This window comes from Lytechinus pictus, chromosome 11 (assembly GCF_037042905.1).
Source record: "Lytechinus pictus isolate F3 Inbred chromosome 11, Lp3.0, whole genome shotgun sequence".
Taxonomy (NCBI): domain Eukaryota; kingdom Metazoa; phylum Echinodermata; class Echinoidea; order Temnopleuroida; family Toxopneustidae; genus Lytechinus; species Lytechinus pictus.
In genome coordinates, this window is record NC_087255.1 from 10531655 (window position 1) to 10553582 (window position 21928).

Below are 21928 nucleotides of genomic sequence, written 5' to 3' on the forward strand. Positions count from 1 at the left end.
AGCATGAAAATTGGATTTGAATATAGTCTCATTGGAAGGGGATGAAAATTGTTTTCAAACGTTCAAACTTTACAAATTCAATTTCAGTACCAAGAACGCAAAATGTTTAATGATCTATTTCATCTCTCCTACATAGCTTTAATATTAAGATGGGCAGAAAAGGAATACATATACAGATATAATTTAGAACAAAAGATAAGTGGATTCAAAGCATTAGTGTGCTGCGTTTAGAAAGTGAATTTTCAGAGGGTAATAAACAAATAGGACAGAAGCGATTATCAAAGAAAGTAAAGAATTTGTGTATTTCCATTTAATGAGTAAGCCTAAGGACCAAAGCCTTCCTATGCCATAAATGAAATTTAGTTTTTAAAAAGACCAAACTACGACCAGTTCCACAACATGCATTTAAAAACAAATAAAAATACACTATTTTGAAATAAAAATCAATATATCCACTATTTCAGACTTTAATTTCTAGACAAAATCAATTAGATAACCACCATTTTAAAATAAAATACACAACCAGCAACAAAAAACCTTCATTATAGCCATATCTTGACTAAACATTGCAGAATCGCTTGTAAAAGGTGTTTGAATAGCAGGAAAGTCTGTTCTCTTTTAAACTTCTAACCAGAAGTTTATAACCAGAAATTAAATAAACTTCAAAATGTTGGTTGTTTTAATATGAAGGGATCAAGTTATTCTAATATATGCCCTGAGAGTTATAAAAGTAGGTGCAAATTGTATGAAGATGGATGACTTCTCTTTTTCTTCACAACTAACAAAAAAATATCACTAATCACATAAATGCTTATAATTGCTTCATGCTTGTTACATGTAGACATCAAATACAGATTAAAAAAAAAAAAAGATAGTGTGAAGATCTGAGTTATATTGAAAAGCTAATAGGCCTTACCAAACCAATGAAATACAAAGAGAAGGTTCTATTCAACAGCAGAAACTCCCCTACTCTAAATTATCTTTTACCTCCTGAGAAAAACTAATGAAAGTTAATACATAGTCATGACAAATGTTGTTACACCCAATAGGAGAGAGACAAAGCAGAGTTCTGAAACAAGATTACAACAGGGGGTGGTTTCACAAAAATTTGAGTGTAACTTAAGAGTCGCACTTAAATATCAGTAGTGTGCGGCATATAACGCACCATCGCATTGGTCACACCATGCTCAGAGGGCGTACACCGCTGCGGTCATCAATGATGAGGTTACGAGTTAGATACAGTGTGCGTGAAGGCGTTTAAGCACGACTCCACGTCACACCTGGCTCTTTGTGAAACACCCCCAGAACTCGACTTCATCTTTACGTAAAAAAAAAACAACAAAAATTAGGAGTATGATATAGTGCATACCAAAGAGGGTAAAGAGGGCCTGAGGCGTGACGAGCTATATGCGCGAAGGTTGGAGGATGCAACAGCGAAGAGGCACAGCGTACGGATGAAGATCGACAGAAGAACAGACGAGAGGTTTTTTTTTTTTTAATTGGAGGGAAGAAAGAAAGAGAGACGAAAATGTGATTTAAAATAAAAAAATAAGAATATACAATATAAACATATGATTGAAATTGAAATATTTGCTGTCATATTGTCCCTCCCGATTCTCTTTCGTATATGACAGAGAGAAGTTACAGATCGTCAAGAAAAGGATGCCAAGGATTGATTTTTGAGAGGAAAAAAAAAATAGGTTGAAATGATGAAGGGAGAAAAACTGCCCATCATATACATAATACTAAAGGGGATTATACTTGGAAAGCATACCGAGTACCGAGAACTAAAATAGCGGTTTTCTATTCGAGAAAATAGAGTATGGATTCACCATGCATCATACAAATTCTCTCTAGTTATCATTTTTTAAAGAACATAGGCGTATCTTCTTACTGCAGTTTCCCATAGTATTCCCAATTCTATATTATTAAAATTTTGATGGATTCATTCTATTTCTATCTCACTATTTTCAAATAAGCTCAAGTTAGAGTCATAGATTAGACAGAAAGTGACAGTGATTCTGAGATATTTATTAAAAAAACTGAACAGGAGTAAAAGAAAATGGGGTTTGAACAGATCCCCCTTTATCCGACATGCACATCAGCATACTTAAGAAAATTATGAAAAATCCTCACAAACTATCAACCTTCGTTGGGATTTATGGTTGAATAAGCTTGGCACAATGTTTACTTGAGACAAAATATTAATTCAAGTTCACAGTGTTGAACATCAGTGTTCGTGTTGGGGCCAAATAAACACAAGTCCAAACACCAATCCTGGAGCGAGGCTGGTGTTGGGATCATTGTTGTAATCGTTGTCCCCTTCAAGGGGTTTAAAAAGACCGTGCATAACTCTCATACATGAAGAATAACAATATAAACTGCATCTCTCATTTGAGATCAATTTCATCCACTGCAATTCATTGTCAAATGGAGATGTGTGTCAAGAACAAATGGGGCCTCCAATCCTGTTTAAAAATGTGCCCCTCTCCTTTTTTTTTCTTTTCATTTAAAAAAATCTCACCTCCCCTTCTGACCTCTCATATCACCCCCCCCCCCCCCAACACCTCTTACCAACCCCTCTTTCCCTTCCTTAATCTCTTTACTTCCTTTTCAAGCACCATAATTTCAAGATCCCCCCTGTCTTTCTCTCTCTCTCTTTATCTCTCTCTCTTTCATACTGTATTCTTACCTCTGGAGTGAGATTGCTAACCAGAATGACACAGCAGCCCGACTGCATGTACATGCCCGGGAGCCTAATGCCCTGGGCAGCTGCGGCAGCCTGGGGTAAGGCAGAGAGGCCAGCGGGGAAACCGGGTACTCCTCCTGTGAATAGGGGGTAGACAAGGGGTGTAAAAATTAAGGCGTGGTCAAAGTATGTATTGGACTAGCTACCTTCTCTGATCTGATGATAATTCGAAAGTTAGAATGGGCATTTCCAATTTTCTCATGGGTGATGGATGTTATCAACTACTATTAAATACGTTGTGCATTCAAGATACTGCAGCAAACTTCTTTCTGACCTAGCATCAGGCCTGATAGCAATAGCTAATGAGGAGATTTCAACACTTTATTATCAGATAATGTATAATAGTAAAAAGAAGTGCAGCTTCATACATCTACTAAATGAACCGAAGATGACTTCAGGTGTATCCTATTTCAATATAAGTTTAATTTAACAATCATTGTTAAAGAGTGGTGAAAATGCTCTTGTGATAAATGAATAGCATAATATAGCATTCATGGTGACTCCACTTTGCCACTTTTTCTACTCCAGACTACTTTACTCCAAAATTATGACCGTCATTGTTAATCACCGACAACTTCATTTGCGTACATAATCATGACTCTTAAAATGCAGAGCAGATTAAATGTTTAAGAAAGACACTAAATGCAATAATATTCACAGAACTCTTTATAAAACAACGTAACTACCAAAGTATATATATTGAGTATAAATCACAGATAAGTACATGTACAAGTTCTAGATCAGGATAAGAGCAGTATAGGTTCAGAGGTGAATGCATGCAAAGGTGAAAGGTCATAGGTCAAAGGTCACAAAAAGCTATGCTATGGACAACAGATTATGAAGCCAAAAGCAAAGGGATTTTTTTAACATGGGGACATTTCTGGTTAGATGCACAGCAACGATTAGTGTATGGTGATAGCTCAGACTCGTTATTTACTGTTCTTAACGAGATGACTACTGGATGTTATTCCCGCATGGTTTGTGCAGGAACAATCCAGGTTCCAGTATGCAACGGGTTAAAATTCTATATTCAGTATACACACAGTTATAATATCGTTGGCTACTTCAAGACTCTAGGTTTAAGATCATCACTGGCCAATGATAAATAAATCTGTGTTTGAAATTTGCATGGTTTTCGTTATGTTTTCCAATTATAGGGTCAATGGTAGTCTAATAACATAATCCTTGAGATCTCCCCCGCCCCCACAGTACCCATACCTCCACACACTCAATTTACAGATGGGGAATTATTTTGTATTACGTTTGATTTGAGGGAGAGGTAAGGTTTTGTTACGAAAAAAAACTAACACAGCAATAAAAGGTTATCAGTACTACATTGGCAATGGAATGATGATTTTTATCAATGATAGCAAAGACAGGGATAATTGAATGAGATTACACACAAAAAATGAAAACAAAATGAACAAAAGATATATACACAAAAAACAAATGGGGGTACAGTCCCCCAAAATGTTAATAATTCAAAAGAAAGATAGCAAAATGAAATGTCAATGAAGCTAATATTTTCATTAATGCTACCGTATCACTCCAAGAATTAGAAATAAAGCAAACCACACAAGAACATTGCTATTTGACTAAACAGCACAATGAACAAATGATACATGTATGTCACTGTTCTGTAGCAAATCTGCAATGTTCGTAGCGGAGCTTTGAGAAAATCGATCTTTTAAAGATGACAGGTAAAAATTAGGAGTGGATAATGGTCAAATTGACTATCATTATCCTCCAAAGACAGAAAAAAATGAACCCAAGCCTTGTAAAGGAAGTTACAGAACAAGTAGCCATTCCAAAAACTGTACAATTAAAAGAAAACCAATGCAGAATTTGACAGAAAAAGAAAGCAAGATGAAACTACTTTGTTGAAGAACACAATCAACACATACTCTTTTCTTAACACCTTTTTTTTAACCCTGGATCAAATGCTGACTATAATAGTATTTTCACTAAATTTATCATCTAAGCTCAATTTATCATAAACTTGACCTAAAATACAACGGCAGTTTGAATTGCAAGGATATATTTTCTTTGATGAGAAAAAAATGCCCAAAAGTGATTACCAATGCAAATACCAGGACACCAATTATTCAGGGAATGAGAGTTTCGTGGCTAAAATACACTTTTTAAGGTCCATTTTCTTTTCACATGATATATAATTTTTTTTCTGGAAATTGTTGTTTAATTCTTTTTTTAAATCAAATACAAAAACGCATTACAGATTTTCTTTTAAATATATTTCTAAAATTTTCTTTCATTTTCTAAACATGCAAACCAAAAGAGAACAAGTTTAAAGCATACTTAAAGAAACAAGACCAAACCCCTTGAAGTTGTGAAATCAGATCTTGGACAAATTTATTTCTGAAAAACTAATGGGAATTACTACTCATACAGATATCTTTTGATTATAATTTGTAACGATTCTGCAACATAGTTTCATCACCAAAGAGGACCTAACTGTTTTAGAGTGAGGAAGTTGAGAAGATTTGCACGGCACAGAACAGCAAAGAAACTAGTGAAAGAAGAATTATCGATCATGCTTCGATGTTCTGAATGGTGGGAAAGATATGTTTGTTTGTTAAAATAAAATGGAAATCCCTGTTAAGGGTAGAGATAAATGGTATAGAAGACTGCAGAGCTGAAAGAAAAGAGAATTATTTAAATATATACAGGAATAATGAAAGATATACATTGAGTAAAATGTAAGTGAAGCAAGGAAACCCAGAATATATTGAAACGGTCAAACCATCAGAGAGAGAGAAGCAAGACATAAGCTGTAGGAGTAAAAGAAATTCTGTGAATTAGAGTGAAGAATCAGAAGAAAATCGACACAATAGACCACTGGCACAGTCACGCACACAGTTAAATGAGAAGATCAGGCTCAAGAAGGAATCGTGCCATTCCAAGAAGAACAGCGCAGAAGGTGAGATTGACAGAAGACCGTCCAGTCGACGGGAAGCCAAGAGCATAGAACAGAAGCCCTTTCCTATGTTACGTTAAATTCTAGAAGATCATGAATGGTGCAAGAGAGAGAGAGACAGAGAAGAAGTTGCACAAATCGATTATCATGTTAACCAAGTACCTGCTTGATGGTATCCTGCAAGAGAGACCGGCGTCGTACCGGCAAAGGGCAGACCGTGCCCTGCGGCATAAGGCGAGATAAGACCGGCAGCCCCACCAAGTCCTGAAACGGTTGTAGGTACATACAGGGAACATACAGAGTGGGTTAATTCCATTTAAATGATTGGCATGGCTTGAAACCACAGGGGGTGGGGTCAAGAGGAGGGGGCGTGTCATAATGCAATGTGTAAGTGTGTGTGTGATACCAAGAGCAGTCCTGCAATGTTGGCTGTGGACAGAGTCCCTGTACATGATGTCTTCCAATGATGTCTTCATAGGCACTTCTTGCTGACAAGCAACAAGCCTTGACACATTGAGTACCATGTCCTTTTTATCTTCTTTTAATTTCTCTTTTTTATAATCATTTTATTCATTTATCTTCTTGGGGGGAGGGTAGCTGCTCTCAACATCCTCTTGAACCAAGAATATTTATATTTTCATTGCTTTTAATTTGAAATCATTCTCCTATACTATCTTTAGTTATCCCTTACTTAGTCATATAAAAAATGCATATGGTTGCTGCGGTCATGTTTCCTTACATACTGTAACATCCATAGGACTTATTATTTGCTGGACTGCTCTATCATAAACAAATCAAAGCAAAAGAGATAGTGGAGAATGAGGTGGTTAGCACAAAGCACACACAATTCGACAACACCATCCCCCTAAAATGTCTCTTATTGTTAATGAAAAACATGGACAAAACATTGCATATATAAACATATGGGGGGTCAAGCATTCTAGCATATGGCCGGGTCAAGCATGAAATTTTGTAAAATGCACAGGAACTATCAATGGACCATAGGTGCTGCGGGGATTAAAACCTCATGTCCAAAATGAAACAATGTACAAATGTATAATGAAACAGAAATTTGAACTGGACATCATTAAACACATAATTGGACAATCGATGATAACTTTGACAAACATTTGGGGATTCAAATTGAGGAACCAGACATTGTGCTTTAATTTTACTACATCTGTAGTAAACTAGTCATTCTCATTCAACACAAGTTTGACTTGTGTAAAATACTACTATTTCATGAATAATATTATCAATACATAATAGTATACTCCACAAACTACATGCTATCTTTAGTGTAAATTGTTTGCCTTGAAGTATGTTTCCGAGAGTTAATTTCAATATGTTACATGAATTAAATATAACTATACAATGCCATGCATGCATTCTCATACAAGCACCATCAACTTAAAGTGAAACATTTAAAGCAATACAAAAGAATAAAACCTCTCCCACGCAATATTGTGTGAACTTTAGTCTTTTGTGAGTGCATTTGTTGATACAAGTAACCATGACAATAGCACACATCTCCAAAGTGTTGTTAAAATTACAAAAAAATATATAATACTTTCCACAAACAGGTAATATTCAATTCCTTCAGTATGTTTCAGTTTCGGATTAATACTGTAAAAAAAAACTAATTTCTCATTATTGGTTATTTTTTAATATAATTCTTATTGATAATTGGGGTTGGCTAAGGGGAGGTTTTCTATCACAAGTCTTTTATTTGAGAGGTAGAGAGTGCAAAATAGTATCACTCAAAATAACATTATACAGAATTGCCAGTTTGGATGAAACTTAACCAATCTCATTTTACTTTTTTTTTTATAGAATATTGCATGCATGAGGGGAAAATGCTAATTGCCTTTTCCAATTCCACTCTCTCTCTCTCTTCCCTTTATATAAAAGAACAATAGCCTTATGCAAGGCAGACTGCCCATGCTATGGTTTATTCTATTTTTTTTCTTCTCTTTAATCATTGCCCTAGTAGACAATATGAATTATAAATGAGTTACAAAGGGCAAACGGTCGGGGAGCGAACAATTAATTACTTTCGCTTTAAAAAATTGCAGCATTTTTCTTTCTCTTGGCATATTGATAATGCATGGAGCTATTGTGAGGGGTAGATTCAGGAAATTGGGATGTCTCCCAGCCACGGCACATACTAGAACTTCCCTTCAGGTCGATATACACAATATCACATTCTATAACTTCCCTAAAGGGTAATATAAACAATATCACATACTATAACCTCCCTGCAAATAGATAGAAACAATAAAACCATTGGCATTAGTTAGTATTATTTGTACTAACCAGACTGATGATAAATGGAAACATGCAACACATTTTTTTTTAATGGCTCTTCATCTCTCTGATATCTTTGGGGTTTTTTATACTTACAATTTTCATCAATTGATTACTTTTAAAATGAAATCTATTTTTCGCTTTGTTCTCATAAAATTTATCATTAAACGAAAAGTGGGGCAAGACATTCATGTGCTCTTGTTAATTTGGAGTATAATAATGGATCAATAAAAAAAAAATGTTTTCAGAGCTATACATGCAATTGTCAATAATTTACTATGATTGCTCAAGATGCATGTATTATTCATGCCTTGCAGTGCCCCTGAGACATATAATCACAATTCGAGAGTTCCAAACAAACACTTTCAATTACAATCGAAAGGGGATAAAAATCAATCATGATAGATTATTGTGTTAAAAGCATGCCCAATTCAAGCAAAAATAAATGTTCTAATATCATTGCAGGATCACTCGTCCTTGTTGGTAGCCATGATCCTCTACACCCATTGATTTGGTGAGTGCATTATGCATAAACATCACAAATTTAGTGCAGATTGGTAGCACAATGAGCACAATGCATATAATGAAAACAAAGTGCCCTGAATCTACTTAAACAGTATTCAGGGGCTAGTTTATCCTATATTTAAGGGGGGGGGGGCTGAAGTCATTACAATAAATAATTCCTGGCATAAGCACTATAGGGAGAGGGATGGAAGCTGCAGTGGGGTGGATTAAAGGTAGTATAACAGGTGGACAATTTATGAAATTTGGACAGGGAAAAGGGGTCATTTTACACTGGGCATCTGTGGCAAATTATCTGGACTCATGAGGACAACATCAAAGCTACGGGGTGGGACTGCATATTGTTGAAACACACAAAAGCATACGATTGGTCTTACATTCTTAAAGGGAACAATGGGAGGACTGGGCCCAGTGAGCAGTTCTTCGGTGACAATTTAAACAAGATATGGAGCAAAAAAAAAAGTTATGGTGTAAGCAATTAGGGTGGGTATTTCATGTCAAAACAAAAAACACAAGGATATAATGATACTCAATTATTTTATAAGTGGACAGAGCATGGTCTACAACTCTGCTCACGACCTGTACCTTCTCCCGGGGGGAGTTTGCCCAAGAGCAGCTTACCTAACATAGCAGCAGTGCTGGGATCGACCCCCGTGAGGCCATCACCCTGCGGCAGGTCACACGTGTAGTCCCGGCTCTTCTCATTGTTGTACTTGACACTGAGGTTGGTCAGTTTGGAGAAGTCGATGCGGAGCTGGCAGCAGTTGTTGTAGATGTTCTTTCCATCTAACTCCTGCAATCATTCAGAGAATAATCAGAGAAAAATAATGTACTGCAACATGATTAGGGGTGGTGAACTGCACCATCTGCAAAGGTGTTTTTCAGAACATTGCTTAATCAAAGAACATCTCCTGTCTAATGATTCCACACTAAAAAATGTGTAATTCCTAATATTCAGTGCTTTTTTCCCTTCGAATTGAAGTGAGATAAAAAAGGAGTAAATCTATCATCTCCCATTCCCCCCCCCCTTTTTTTTTTTTTAATTCTATTCAAATGAAAAGATCACTATGACTGAAACTTCTTATGAGGTATTTTAGCTCCTGTCATCGAGCTCTGAGGGAGATTCCTGCTATTTCTGGGGTTGGGGGGATACTTACTAATTTAGCTACAGCAGCTTGTGATGCATCTGAGAACTGTACCAGGGCCTGGAACTGACCTGGAGGACCAGACAAAATTGGATGACAAAGGAAAGATTCACAGTAATACGTGGAGACAAATAAATAGTACTATTTACCCACCCAGATGAATCTACATTTCTTAAAAACATGAAAACGTACACTAAAATAATGAAAGTAACCCTTTAAATGAAAGCTGATTATGACGAAATGAAAGTTTGTCTTTGCCCTGTTGATTCTCCCAAATTCTGTTATTTCTACAAACTCTGTACAGGGGCTACTCAATTCCAGTAGGAAATGGGTCAACAAGCAAGTTTAGTGAAGATGTCTCACCGCATTTTGCCAACTGTAGAATATTTATCAAATACACTTTACTGGAGGGTGCAGTGTATTCTCTTTGGTCACAAAGCATGTGATCCCTCCTGCAAGATGAGGTCTTTGAAGGATAAGCTATTTAGGTAGTATGAAAGGGACTCAACATACGCTAGGGTAGTGGTACCTAAGACAGTCTCAAGGATGGGTCAGACATGGCTAAGCAAAGATAGGTTCTTTGACGGATAACCTCTTTAAGCAGTAGCGAAGGATCTTAAAATACTCTAAAGCTACCTCAGACCGTCTTAAGGATTGTTCAGACATAGCATGGTACATAACTGTGGCAATCTTTCCCAATTATAAGTTTTAGGACAAAGTGAAAGAAATCTTGTATCCTCTTTAGGCAGCAGGAAAGCATCTTAAGATACTCTCATGGTACCTGAGACAGTCTAAAAGATTGTTCAGACAAGACCTTTGCTAACGTTTACAGCACTGATTGCCCACAGGTTCTTGCAACCATGAGACCGGCTGTCTTGCCTTGGTGACACGTGGCACTTTGTTGCAAGGACAGTTCTCATGCCACAACTGATCGAACCTTCAGGGACAATCATTCTCGTCCTTACCGCTCTTGATAAACGTGACGATCCTGAGCACTGTTCCGTACTTCCTGAAGATCTCGTGGAGGGTGTCCACGGTGATCTGGTAGGTGACATTCTCCACGATGACCCTGAGGATGGTGTTGGCTCCACCGCCCGTGTCGGGTACCTTGGGATGTGTCGAGTGGTGCTGGGGCTGCTGTTGCATTAGGTGAGGCTGGAGCATGGGGTGATGCTGGGCCGCTTGGAGGGCCACTTGTGAGGCGATTTGCTGTGGGGAGGAAGGGAGCAAGAGGAAGGGCGCAAATGGGTTAGGAGGGCTGAGAAAGATATCTTCTTAAAGACTAGCTACGGGAAGGGTTAGAGAACCTACTGCAGTCGCGACTCGAGAATTGAAGTTTGAGGGTAAGCCAAAGCTTGAGAAGTGCGCTAGACTTGCTTGGTAACTTTACGATGGTGGTATCTACTGTGGAAACCTTGATTTGATTGGCAGCTGAGCCATGTTACCTGTTAATTACCAAAACATAAAAGTTCCCATAATCCCAAGTCCTTTATAAAGGCAGGCCCAAGGGTAACTCCTTTTATACTACAAGAAGCAAATTATATTCCCCAAATCAAACTTTTCTTCTACAATTCATTCGGAATGTTCAGTTATAATTTGTATGTAACGGAGAATTGCAACAGGAACAATAAAATCATAAGGCCCCGCTGGCGTATAAATTAATTTTGTAACTAAATTTGGTATCGAATTATTATTTCTTCCTTACCACAAGAAGCATAAATAGGTTGCTACTTCCCCTTGCCCTCACTAAACGATGAATTATACTAAATGTCCAAATAATAAACATGAGTATGAAGCAAGCTACCCATTTCAGAAAATGTCTGATTAGGTATTGTATAACAATTCATATTGGTGACGCAATCGACTTTCAAAGAATCTGTTGAAAACCACTTCTTTGCTTTTACAGGAAATTGTCATTTTTAGATTAATGCAATCATCCATTACTTGTAATGTGTAATTGTATTGTTACTTTCGTAGTATGGAACATTAAGAGCATCTCTTTTCAGCAAATATGAAACAAATTTATACTTATATATTCTTTTGCATTATGAAAAAAAAAATATTGTAAAAATTTCAAATCATTTGAAGAAGGAAGTTGAAGACTGTGTTAGTGGCCCAACATGTTGCAACACAAAGAATTGCTACCTCATAAGATGTAACATAATAATATAAAGCAAGAAAACTTTAATCTTTTAATGAATTTACAATCAATTAATAGAATTGTTTCAGCCATCATCATAAAGATAGTCCAATGCTGTTATATATTAAAATCAGATTAATACAAATAAGCAAATATCAAATTCGGCATAAATACCCTTGCATTTTTTTGTTACTTTTATGAAAAATTATTTTTATTTAGAAGCAATCAGAATGTACCCTTGGTTTTTCTTTTTTTTAAAGAAAGGTTTGGGCTTTTAGAAATTGTCAGGAAGGAGTGATTATTGAGTTGAGCAGGAATAATGAAGAAATTATGACACCAAGTATAGGAAGGGAATTCACAATGTAGAGAACAAATAACTTATTAGTTCAAAGAAAGCTAATAAAATTAAAGTGTACAAATATGTTGAATAATAAATTGAATGAAATAATGAATTTTGATTGTCCTTTATTCACGACGTTCAAATTGTTTAGACTTCTGATCGCCTAGCATTGAATATTAATACCCATGCAAGAGATAATTTGAAAATTGAATTTGAAAAAAAAGGAAAATGAATAAGACAAATAGATTTAATTCAAAGAGAAAGGGATGTGGCCAGTAAAAAAGATGCATGAATATTTTAAAGGGAATCAATGGCATTTTCTCTCAAAGTTTATATTTCCGAAAGGAAGAACAAAACGATTCTACAACAGAAATATTAACATGGTGTTTGGATGCTCAATTGATTTTTGAAGTAAATGCCATTTTATGAAAGATGAAATAATTCAAGTACGATTTTTGCATGCTCAGAACGTGAAATATAAGCTAAAAAGAATATGTGCAAAGTAGTAATAATTATAACAGAGTACTAAATATAAGTGAAAAATTAAAAATAAATAGAAAAATTCAAAAGAGAAACCAACAGAGATGGTATTGGCATCCAGGTTAGCTCCAGAAGAGGACGTCGGAGGAGGAGAGTCACGGATACGGTCTCCATAGCCACCGCCGCCGGAGGATGAAGAAGTCATGGGGTGGTCCCCGCTACCAGACATGGAGTAAGAGGGGCCAGAGGAGGAGGGGGAGGAGGAGGAGGAGGCGGAGGAGGTGTTGAGGACTGCGTGCACGGCAGCCAGGGCGGCTTGTACAGCCATGGCCTGATTGTGTGATTGGTTGTCATGGAGATGGTAGTGGTGGTGATGTTGGTAGATGTAACCGTTGAAAATGGTATCAGGATGACGGTGATGGGGAGAGTGGTTGTGATGTAATTGGTTATGGTGGTGGTGGTGGTGGTAGTGGTGATGGTAGTGGGGTGGTGACGATGATGATGATGATGATGAAGATGACGATATGACGATGATGGATTTACAATGTAAAATGGATGAAATAAACATGATATATTGTGAAAGCACATATTTTAATACAGTCATCAAAAATACAACACAACACAAAGTCAAGAAACATTGAATTTGTGTAGATTGTGGAACATTGAAATTGACAGAATTCAAAAACAGAAATGAGGGAATCACAGTTTCCATGCAGTGAAGCAGCATTAGTATAAGCCAGAGAAAAACCAAAACAGAAAACAGAAAAAGGACAAACATCAGTAAAAAGTTAATTTTTGAAAGGTAGAACCGTGAAATCATATTCAGTGGAGTGGGGCGGGTGGCAACATAAAAACCAACATTGATTAGAGTTACAGGTTGGTAGGTGCACGGTGTTAAGCACAGAAATTTCGGCGTGGATGAGAACATGAAACCATTGTGTGGTATAGGTGGTTCCAACATCGAACAAACATACAGGAGCGTGGAGTGTTCCCGTACAATTGTTGATAAGGTGCAGAGGGCAGGATCGCACAAAAGCAGGGTCAGCAAGAAAAAAATGGTGGAAAACCAAGAGAAAGAAAGAGGACGTGAGTGAGAGAGAGGAAACAGAGGAAAAGGGAGATTCATATAGAAAGAAACCATGGGTAACCGATTCAAGCAAAGAAAAAAATGCAACATAAATTCCCAAGCAGCCATACAAAGACAAATGGGATATGAGAAGGAAGCGGGCATGAATAGAAAATAGCAGTAGCATGGAAGATTGAGGATTTTTACAACAAAAATGAGTGAAGTAGTACATACAGTCACCAAACAATTCCATTGTTATGGGTTTTTCAGGAAAAAGGAGCAAGGTTGGGGGATTTTTAATTTTCCGCATAAAAGGAAGGCAATGGCGTGGGAAAATGAGTTTGAAGCCAGTTACACATCAAATGGAACAACATCGAGATTACATTGTTTGCAAGATTGATTTTTAAGTTGTTTTATGGTAACAGAAAAAGAATAGTCAATGAAATGGAAAGATGATGAACATATTGTAGGTATGTGATGATTGATGACAGGGGTGCAAACGGAGTAGATGAGGTGTAGAGGAGGTATCAGGGGGGGGGGGGCAATGGGCATTATGAGCAATGGTTTACAGAAAAATTGTCAAGAGAAAGGTAGCATGTGTTCATGGGCACATAAAATAATGATTTTGTATAAAAAAGATATTTAAAGAGATAGTTTGAGATAAGTGATAGAATGACAGAATGAAGGGAGGGGTGGAAGAGGAGCTGGCAGAAGGGGGGACGGGATGGGAAAAAGGGGAGAGGGGTGAATGGAAGGGTAAAGGGGGAAGAAAAAAGGGGGAAGGGGGGGGGGGAGAAAGGGAGAAGGGGAATGGGATTAGACGATTAGGGTGGGGAAATCATGTCAGAAATTAAGAGAAGGAAACACAGGTAAGTGACAAGAAGTGGAAAAGACAGATTCACAGACAGATAGACAGAGAGTAAACAGGGACAGGGGAGAGATAAAAACGAAAATAAGGGAAGAGAAACAAAAGTGAAATAACAGTTAAAGATCATGTCAATGAAGATACAAAGTTCATAGTTATTGTGCAGAAATTAAAGATAAAACAAAGTATGAAGGAAGAAGAAGACTCTAGTTTAAATCTGGGACAACGCTTTAAATAAAAGCAATTATTTCCCCGTTGTATTTTTTTCACAACAGCTACATAAGACTACATACATACAATATTTCTTTGAAATGACTCCACCTATGTCACTTGTCTCGGATTCTATTTCCTTGGTCTATTTTTGGACCAATAAACATGAATTTTAAGGATGCTTTTACACTGATATGAATTCTACGAGATTACAGATCGATTGTCCTCCTCTACTCAGTGCTTCTGAGGATGGACGGACGAGGAAAACAGGAATAATAAACAATTTAATGAGAGAGGAAAAATGTAAAATGTATCAAGGCAATGCTACATAGACATGCCATAATGACTCTCAAAATAAAAAAAGCTCCCAGAAATTTTAACAAGGCATGCATGAAAAGGTGCAAAAAAAAAAAAGAGAAAAGTACCTCCAAGCCCAGTTGCACAGTGTACTGAACTGCATTCTGTATGTAATGTAATGCCCCCCCCCCCACATTAAAACCAATGTCTCAAGGCTTCATAACATGCCTCTACCTTCTATAAGAGTGTTTTCACACGAGAGCATATTCAATTAGTCATTGTAAAAAAATATATATATACTACCATTCTATTTTAGTGTTTATGATGGTATTTTGGCACACATCCACTCAAATCAGCATTGGATAAACTAATAGCCCCTAGTCTAGATGTATCGCCTTGAGTCACATTTTTCAAATCAAGTAGCAGAATCACAACATTTAGAGACTCTGTATTGTTAACGACAATAAAGGGGACTTATCAAAAGAGAACTTCAACTTGCTCTATACACACCTGACTTTGGAAGCATTGCGTGAACTTAATTTTCTTTCCGCACAGGATATTTCTCTCTTTTTTTTTTGGGGGGGGGGGCATGAGAACACATTATGCACGAGCAATCACAATACATAAATCCAAATATCACTATCACATTCCATAATAATTTGCAATTTCAATTTCAAATATGTTCCAGTGTAAAAACACTCTCATTTACACCCAGAGATAATTTATAGACACCTTTTTCTTTATCCAAACCATAGGTGGCTGAACCGTGGGGAGCTAAAAATGCTCTATTGTCATCATTTGGGGACTCCTAGCACAGCCATACTAAGCTATACCTTGAAACAACTTAAGCTTCTGACAAATGACTTTACTATTGTTCCTTCCATAAGAGTCTTATTTTTTTTACCATGCAAGACTTACATGCAAGGTAACTGGACAATTATTTTCCAAAGGGTTACTGCGCTAAGAGGATCACCTCTTCTAAAGTTAAATCTAATCATGCATCAAGGTTATTTTCACATCAGTCCCATCACACAAAATGTCTTGCCATTTGCTTCTTTAGAATTGAATTGAACGACCCCAAGATACACACAAATTAATGAATAATTTTCAGAATAATTAGAACTTTTATCATTCTTTCAGGGTTGCAGGGATATTTTCAGTATAAAAGTACAGAAACTTTTGATGTGAGGCCAGAGGAATATACTGTAGAACTGCAAGAGTCCTGCTACAGACTAATAAATTCTTAATCCTGGCGAGGTGCTTGCAACTCTTTGGCATTATCCAAATAGGGTAGATGTTAAGTGAAGGGTAGATCTATGTAAAAGTTATGTAATGCAAAATGACCTACAAAGTAAAAATCCTTCAACTCGGACAATGTTCTGTATTGAAAACAAAACCATTCAATTGTACCAAATGAAAAGAGAGGTTTTTTTTTTTTAATCTCTATATAGTGAATTTGTCCTCTATTAAGAATGGGGTATTCTTCTTCATAAAAGTGTGTGACCTGCAGCTGGATTCTCTATCATTTCTGTAAATATTGGAGACTTTTTTTTAAAGCAAAGCAGATAAAACCTTTTCTATTTCAAGGTCCAGACAAGGGAGAGACAGTGCACTGTTGTAAAGTCTTTAAAAAATCACTACTTAATGCTCTACTTTATGTCATTTACCAAAATGAATGTAAGCCCAGATTATGCCTTTTATCATACACCTCATCCCATAACAAAAAAAATTCAGAAAGATTGGCATGACAACAAGCTCATAACTTAAGCCCAATTTCAATAGAGTGCTAACAATATCTTTATTCATTGTGATGGTGCAGACTGAAAAATCCCACAGAGATATTGTAATCAATTTTAACGAGACCGAATGATGGTATGAACCCTATTGCAAATAATGCACTTCTGTTGTTGTTGTGATGTCAAGTCATAACTTTCAAGACTGACCATCTAAATGTTACCCATTCGATCTTCAAGACTTTAAAAGAACTCTCACAATCTGTTACAAGTGCATTGTTCTCAGTCGATCAGACGTAGATCATGACATGTGTCGTGTCCTTCAAAGTGCACCGTGGCTTTTAAACAGGTTAAGCTCTGATTCCTAAAAATTGTCATCAAGGTAAGATGTAGGCCTAGGGGACCTATTTGAAAAGTGTAACATAAGCTTCTGGGTCTCTTGGCGTGAATGAATTTAAATATCGGATGTGATTCGGGTATTCCATTTTCCTGAGAGTTGCCCCTATAAAGACTGGACCCGTTCACACCTAAGAGTTGAGGCTGTGGTTCTCACCTGTTGCGTGTGGGCAAAGTCGGTTTTGAGTTCCTTGTGCTTTGAGAACTGACAGTAGATCTGTCTTCCGTGGACGTTCCTGGGCATGTGTGTGTAATGGTTGATAAACGTCTGTGCCGTTGCTTCGTCTGCCATTTCGAGGAATGCCTGAACATGAAAGGTCAAAGGTGATACGTCAATTAAACCAGTAGCAGGTAACTGGCATGTATGCAGAGCAAAAAAAACAAAAAGTCATAGTTTTGTAGCATAAATCCTAGCAGATCAAGGTTATCTTCTGGAGATAAATCAATTCTAATTAGCGATGATGAAGGAATGGTACAATATCACTTCAAACCATGCTGTCAAGAAGTGGAAGATCTCAGATCGCTTTTGAAGTAATAGGTGTTCTCATTGTCTCATTGGTGATTATTTGCTTTATGTTCCACAACTAACACTATCAGAGGTCTACAAAATACTAAGAATAAATGGACTACTCCATCTAAACCCAATTTCAAAGTGGTTAAGAACCTCTCCTGGGTGTGCAACATGCGCCATATGCTTTTCCTAGTCTGTGCAACACACCACTCTATTGAAGTTCATAAGAAGCTGATGGGCCATTTGATAGTTGTAATTCATAGAGTTCATGCACTTAACTTTCTGTGTACTGAAGATAATGATGACGCATTGTAACTTAATAAATTGAAGAGATCACTTCACGTTATCATCCATTCTCAGCTGATTGAACGGAAAAACATATGTGGGAGAAATCAACTCTTTATCACCGAGTTAACTTTGAACAATTACACAGACTGGTAGAATATTCACGTACTGCAGCATATTGGATATAAATGAATAAGGCATTACTGAAACTTGTCATAGGACAATAAAGAAAGGAGATATATTAGAAGAAAAAAAGGAAATCAACCAACAACAAAGAGAATGGATGGGACTAAAGTAAAAGATTGGGGGAACAAGTCACAAATGTGCAACACAACTCAAGATGTAACAGATGCGTGCGATGCGGAGAAGAGACCAACCACGACCACGCTGTCATGGATGCAATCAAGCGGAACCAATATGGTTCCAAAAATTGATGAGGAAAGATTGGATTTTTTATGAGATTGAGGTATAGGTGACGGACGGTGGAGCTGGAGGAGAATGAGAGAGTGAGAAGAGAGAGAACAAGAGAGAAAGAGAGTGGGAGAAAGACATAGAGATGGAGACACACACAGATGAATAAACATTCAGATAGAAAGAGACAGAGGAAGATGGATGGGAGGGGAGGGAGGAAAAGAGAAAATGGATCAGAGAAGAGATTTGTTTGAAAATATTTCATAAAGGCAATCAAGAAAGAACAAAAAGATAGATAGACGAGATAGATATACAAACAGACAGACAGACAGACAGATAGATAGATGGACAGTATTAAAACGACACTAAAAACATTAAAAAGAGGGAAATGGAAAAGAGAAAACTATATAAAGCAAAATAAAAGTGATCAAGAAAAAGAAAAAAGAGGCTGACCCATCCCCCCCAAAAAAAGAGATGGAGAAAGCGAGCGAGAAGGAAACAGATGTTGGGAAAATGCCCAAAAAGGAGATTATCTGAAAAACATACAAAATAAGTGCAGCATGAATAATGAATATTAATAACACATATATAATGGAAATGATGATAATGGATTTTACGTGCAATCCTTGTCAAACAGCTTTTCTTCAATAAGATTATTATAAGGAGGTCGCTGGACAGGAAGACCGCATGTTAACTCCCAAGACCAAACAGTGTGTAAACAATCATCACTCCGAACAATTGACAAGTAAAGCACATTCTTTCCCCGCCCAGGGTACGCATCATACAAACATCACTTTCAAAAGATTCTAGACAATTTCATGAGCTTACAGGATTCACAAACATCTTCAGGCTTTTCAGATCGCACAATCCAATGTCAAAGTGAGCAAGGTATCGGGGGAAATCCACCAGATAGCGAAGAAACAAGCAGCTGGGAGTCTCCCGACAACGCAGCTATCGATGGAGCAATCCCTGAGAGGAGATGCCGCCCGAAGTCAATCAAGGATCCTAGCCAACTTTCGTTACATCAAATACACTCATGTACTTCACTCGTCCCTGAGGGCACACTACACGTTGCTGCCTATCCGCGTGGATTATTCGAGCTATCAATGGGATGCTGGTTGAATGCCAAGTCCTATCAAAGATGCATCTCCGAGACTGCTCGTCGTGCCAACCAACGAGGGAGTGGTACGTGGCCGAGAGCGTCGCTGCCTGGTGCTGGCGTGCAGCAGATCATGGCAAATGGAAGGCTTGGCTGGGAGAGCTTGGCAAGGCAACCGTGACAAAAGGCTTCATCTCGCCTCCCTCTATTCTCTCTGCCCGTGCCATGTTAGTAATTACAGAGCCTCAATAATGGAGTCACTATTCATTTATACAAAAAAGCACTTCTACCCAACAAATGGAGCTTGTTTTGACATCCGTCCACAATATGCCTCAAAAGTCAATAAATTGATCATCATTTTTTTTTCTCACCGTGATATCATCATTTCACCTTTTCCCCTCTGAATGCAGTGAAAGATATTAACTAGAACTTGAATACAGTTATCTTTTTCAATATCTCCTCATTACATTACCTGATCACAAACAACACTTTCCACAATACATTTTGATGGATTTGTTTTCCACACCCCTGAAAAAGGATTTCTCTCCCATTGTTATGTTAGATTGGATGATAATACTTCAATAAACATACGGAACACCTTTACAGTATTGTTTGAAGAATCAAGTTTTCAATCAGAAATTATGATCAGGAATGTCAGCATTTTTTTTTGCACCTTTTTCATCATATAATAGTGAAACCTATCTACATGTATAGTGACCACTCATGGAAAATGCACAGCATGACCTTTTTAGACAGGTGACTTGGTGGGAATCGGTTTTAGTGGGGTCACTATAGGCAGGTGCCTAACATAGAGAGGTGACTGCTATTCATCTGCATGATTTTTTCTTTTTTTGGGGGGGGATTATTGGGTTGAATTAGAATAGAATATCTTTGAAAAAAACATAATATTAAACAAATATTGCATCTTCTTCACTTAAATAAGCAATATAAAAACAAGCCATATTGGGTCACATACCTGATTTTTGCCTTTGAGCATAAGATACTTGGTTACACGACCGATAGGTAGGGCAAGGCTTAGGACGTCGGCGTCTAAAGCCTCGTTGGCGAGATTACGTATGTGGACCACCCGAGAAGGCGATGACGCGCTGTTTTCTCTTTTTACCTGTAGTCGCAAAGGGGAAAGAAGAAAGAAAAAAATGGGAGATCGTTAATGGGGAAATCAGTGTATAGAGACGACTAAATGCTTAAAATGTATTGGAAAAGGTGACTCTGAAATAATTCATTCTCATTTTTTTCATTCATACACAATTAGGGTTCATTACACGTCTGCGGCTCTGCACCATGGTCTATTAACAAACATCCGATTCAATGCATTTCACAGTGGCTTTCAATATATCATCCAGTGTTTTATCTACTCATATGAACATGTATGCTGAAATGGGGATTAGCGAGAAGAAAATGATAATGAACAAGCACATATGCCATCAGAAACGTGCCGATGATCATGTTCATCGTCATAATTATTCATGTCAAGGCATGGATCAAGAAAGGGGAGGCTCATGGGGCACATTACCCCCCCCCCCTCCTTTGGATTAAAGTTGTACACATATAATCGGTATGAAAATCCCAACTCCCTCCACCAGCCCCTTGGAAGCGAGGATGAAACTAGATTACTAATATTTTTCCAAGATAAATTTCATGCTTGATTTTGCTCACCATTTTATAGTTTTTCATATTAAAACTGTGTCATTTCTAAATTCCTTTTATTTTTTGTTTTCAATTCAATTTCAATAACATCTGTACATAAATTGAGCCAGTGTAGTCAGCTTTACTATTTGCCTCACACACATTCCTATCCTAAACGAATCAAAGAATCTCCCAGATATAGGTCGGTCGATCAGATATCTATTCCTCATTTTGGCATCGAGATCAAATATCAATCGTTCTAATAGCCCACTTCTCACGACATATCACATTTTCCCGCCCAAAACCCACAACACCAAATTGAAATCGCTAAAAAGAACAGTTGATGTGGGTGAGTTTATGGGGCACGACAGAGCTTAGAAAAGCGCATATTGCTCTTGGAACAAGGGGTATAATGTCGTCGACATATTTCTCCTGAAACCCGACCCCCAAAAATCAATGCGGCTCTGCTGCTTGTGTACAGAGGCTATGGCAACCACACTCACAGGCTCAGCAAACAGGCCGGGAACAAACGACACAAACATACGATTCAGAGACACAACAGCTTGGATAAACTCCACCGTGGTGGAGAGACACTCGTACGTTCCCACTGCCCCATGTGGTCATGTTGGGTGATGTTCGCTCCATTCAAACGAGGATCGATTGTGTAAACCGGTAACATTTGGAATTTCACTAATGGGAATTCCAAGGTGGGCTAATCGGGGATGGGGGGATAATGCCGACCGTGCTCATTTGCATAATGCTCAACTCGATGCGGAAATAACAAACACAG

At 37.5% G+C, this 21928-nt stretch overlaps 1 protein-coding gene across 4 annotated transcripts in view; it reads right to left on the reverse strand.

Annotated features, from left to right (window-relative positions):
* The window catches only part of LOC135155988 (polypyrimidine tract-binding protein 1-like), a 31780-nt gene extending 11164 nt beyond the window's left edge, over positions 1–20616 (reverse strand). The window contains exons 1-9 of one of the 4 annotated variants that reach the window (XM_064106701.1): positions 20468–20616; positions 17343–17489; positions 12719–12949; positions 10624–10867; positions 9671–9729; positions 9135–9306; positions 5847–5948; positions 2693–2826; positions 1370–1403 (exon numbers count right to left, since the gene is read on the reverse strand). In XM_064106701.1, the coding sequence (XP_063962771.1) occupies positions 1370–1403; positions 2693–2826; positions 5847–5948; positions 9135–9306; positions 9671–9729; positions 10624–10867; positions 12719–12949; positions 17343–17489; positions 20468–20488 (1144 nt within the window). In that variant the 5' untranslated portion in view covers positions 20489–20616. The remainder of the gene's footprint in view (positions 1–1369; positions 1404–2692; positions 2827–5846; positions 5949–9134; positions 9307–9670; positions 9730–10623; positions 10868–12718; positions 12950–17342; positions 17490–20467) is intronic. The other 3 variants (XM_064106703.1, XM_064106702.1, XM_064106704.1) reach the window with 3 other exon arrangements.
* Between the last annotated feature and the right edge of the window lie 1312 nt (positions 20617–21928).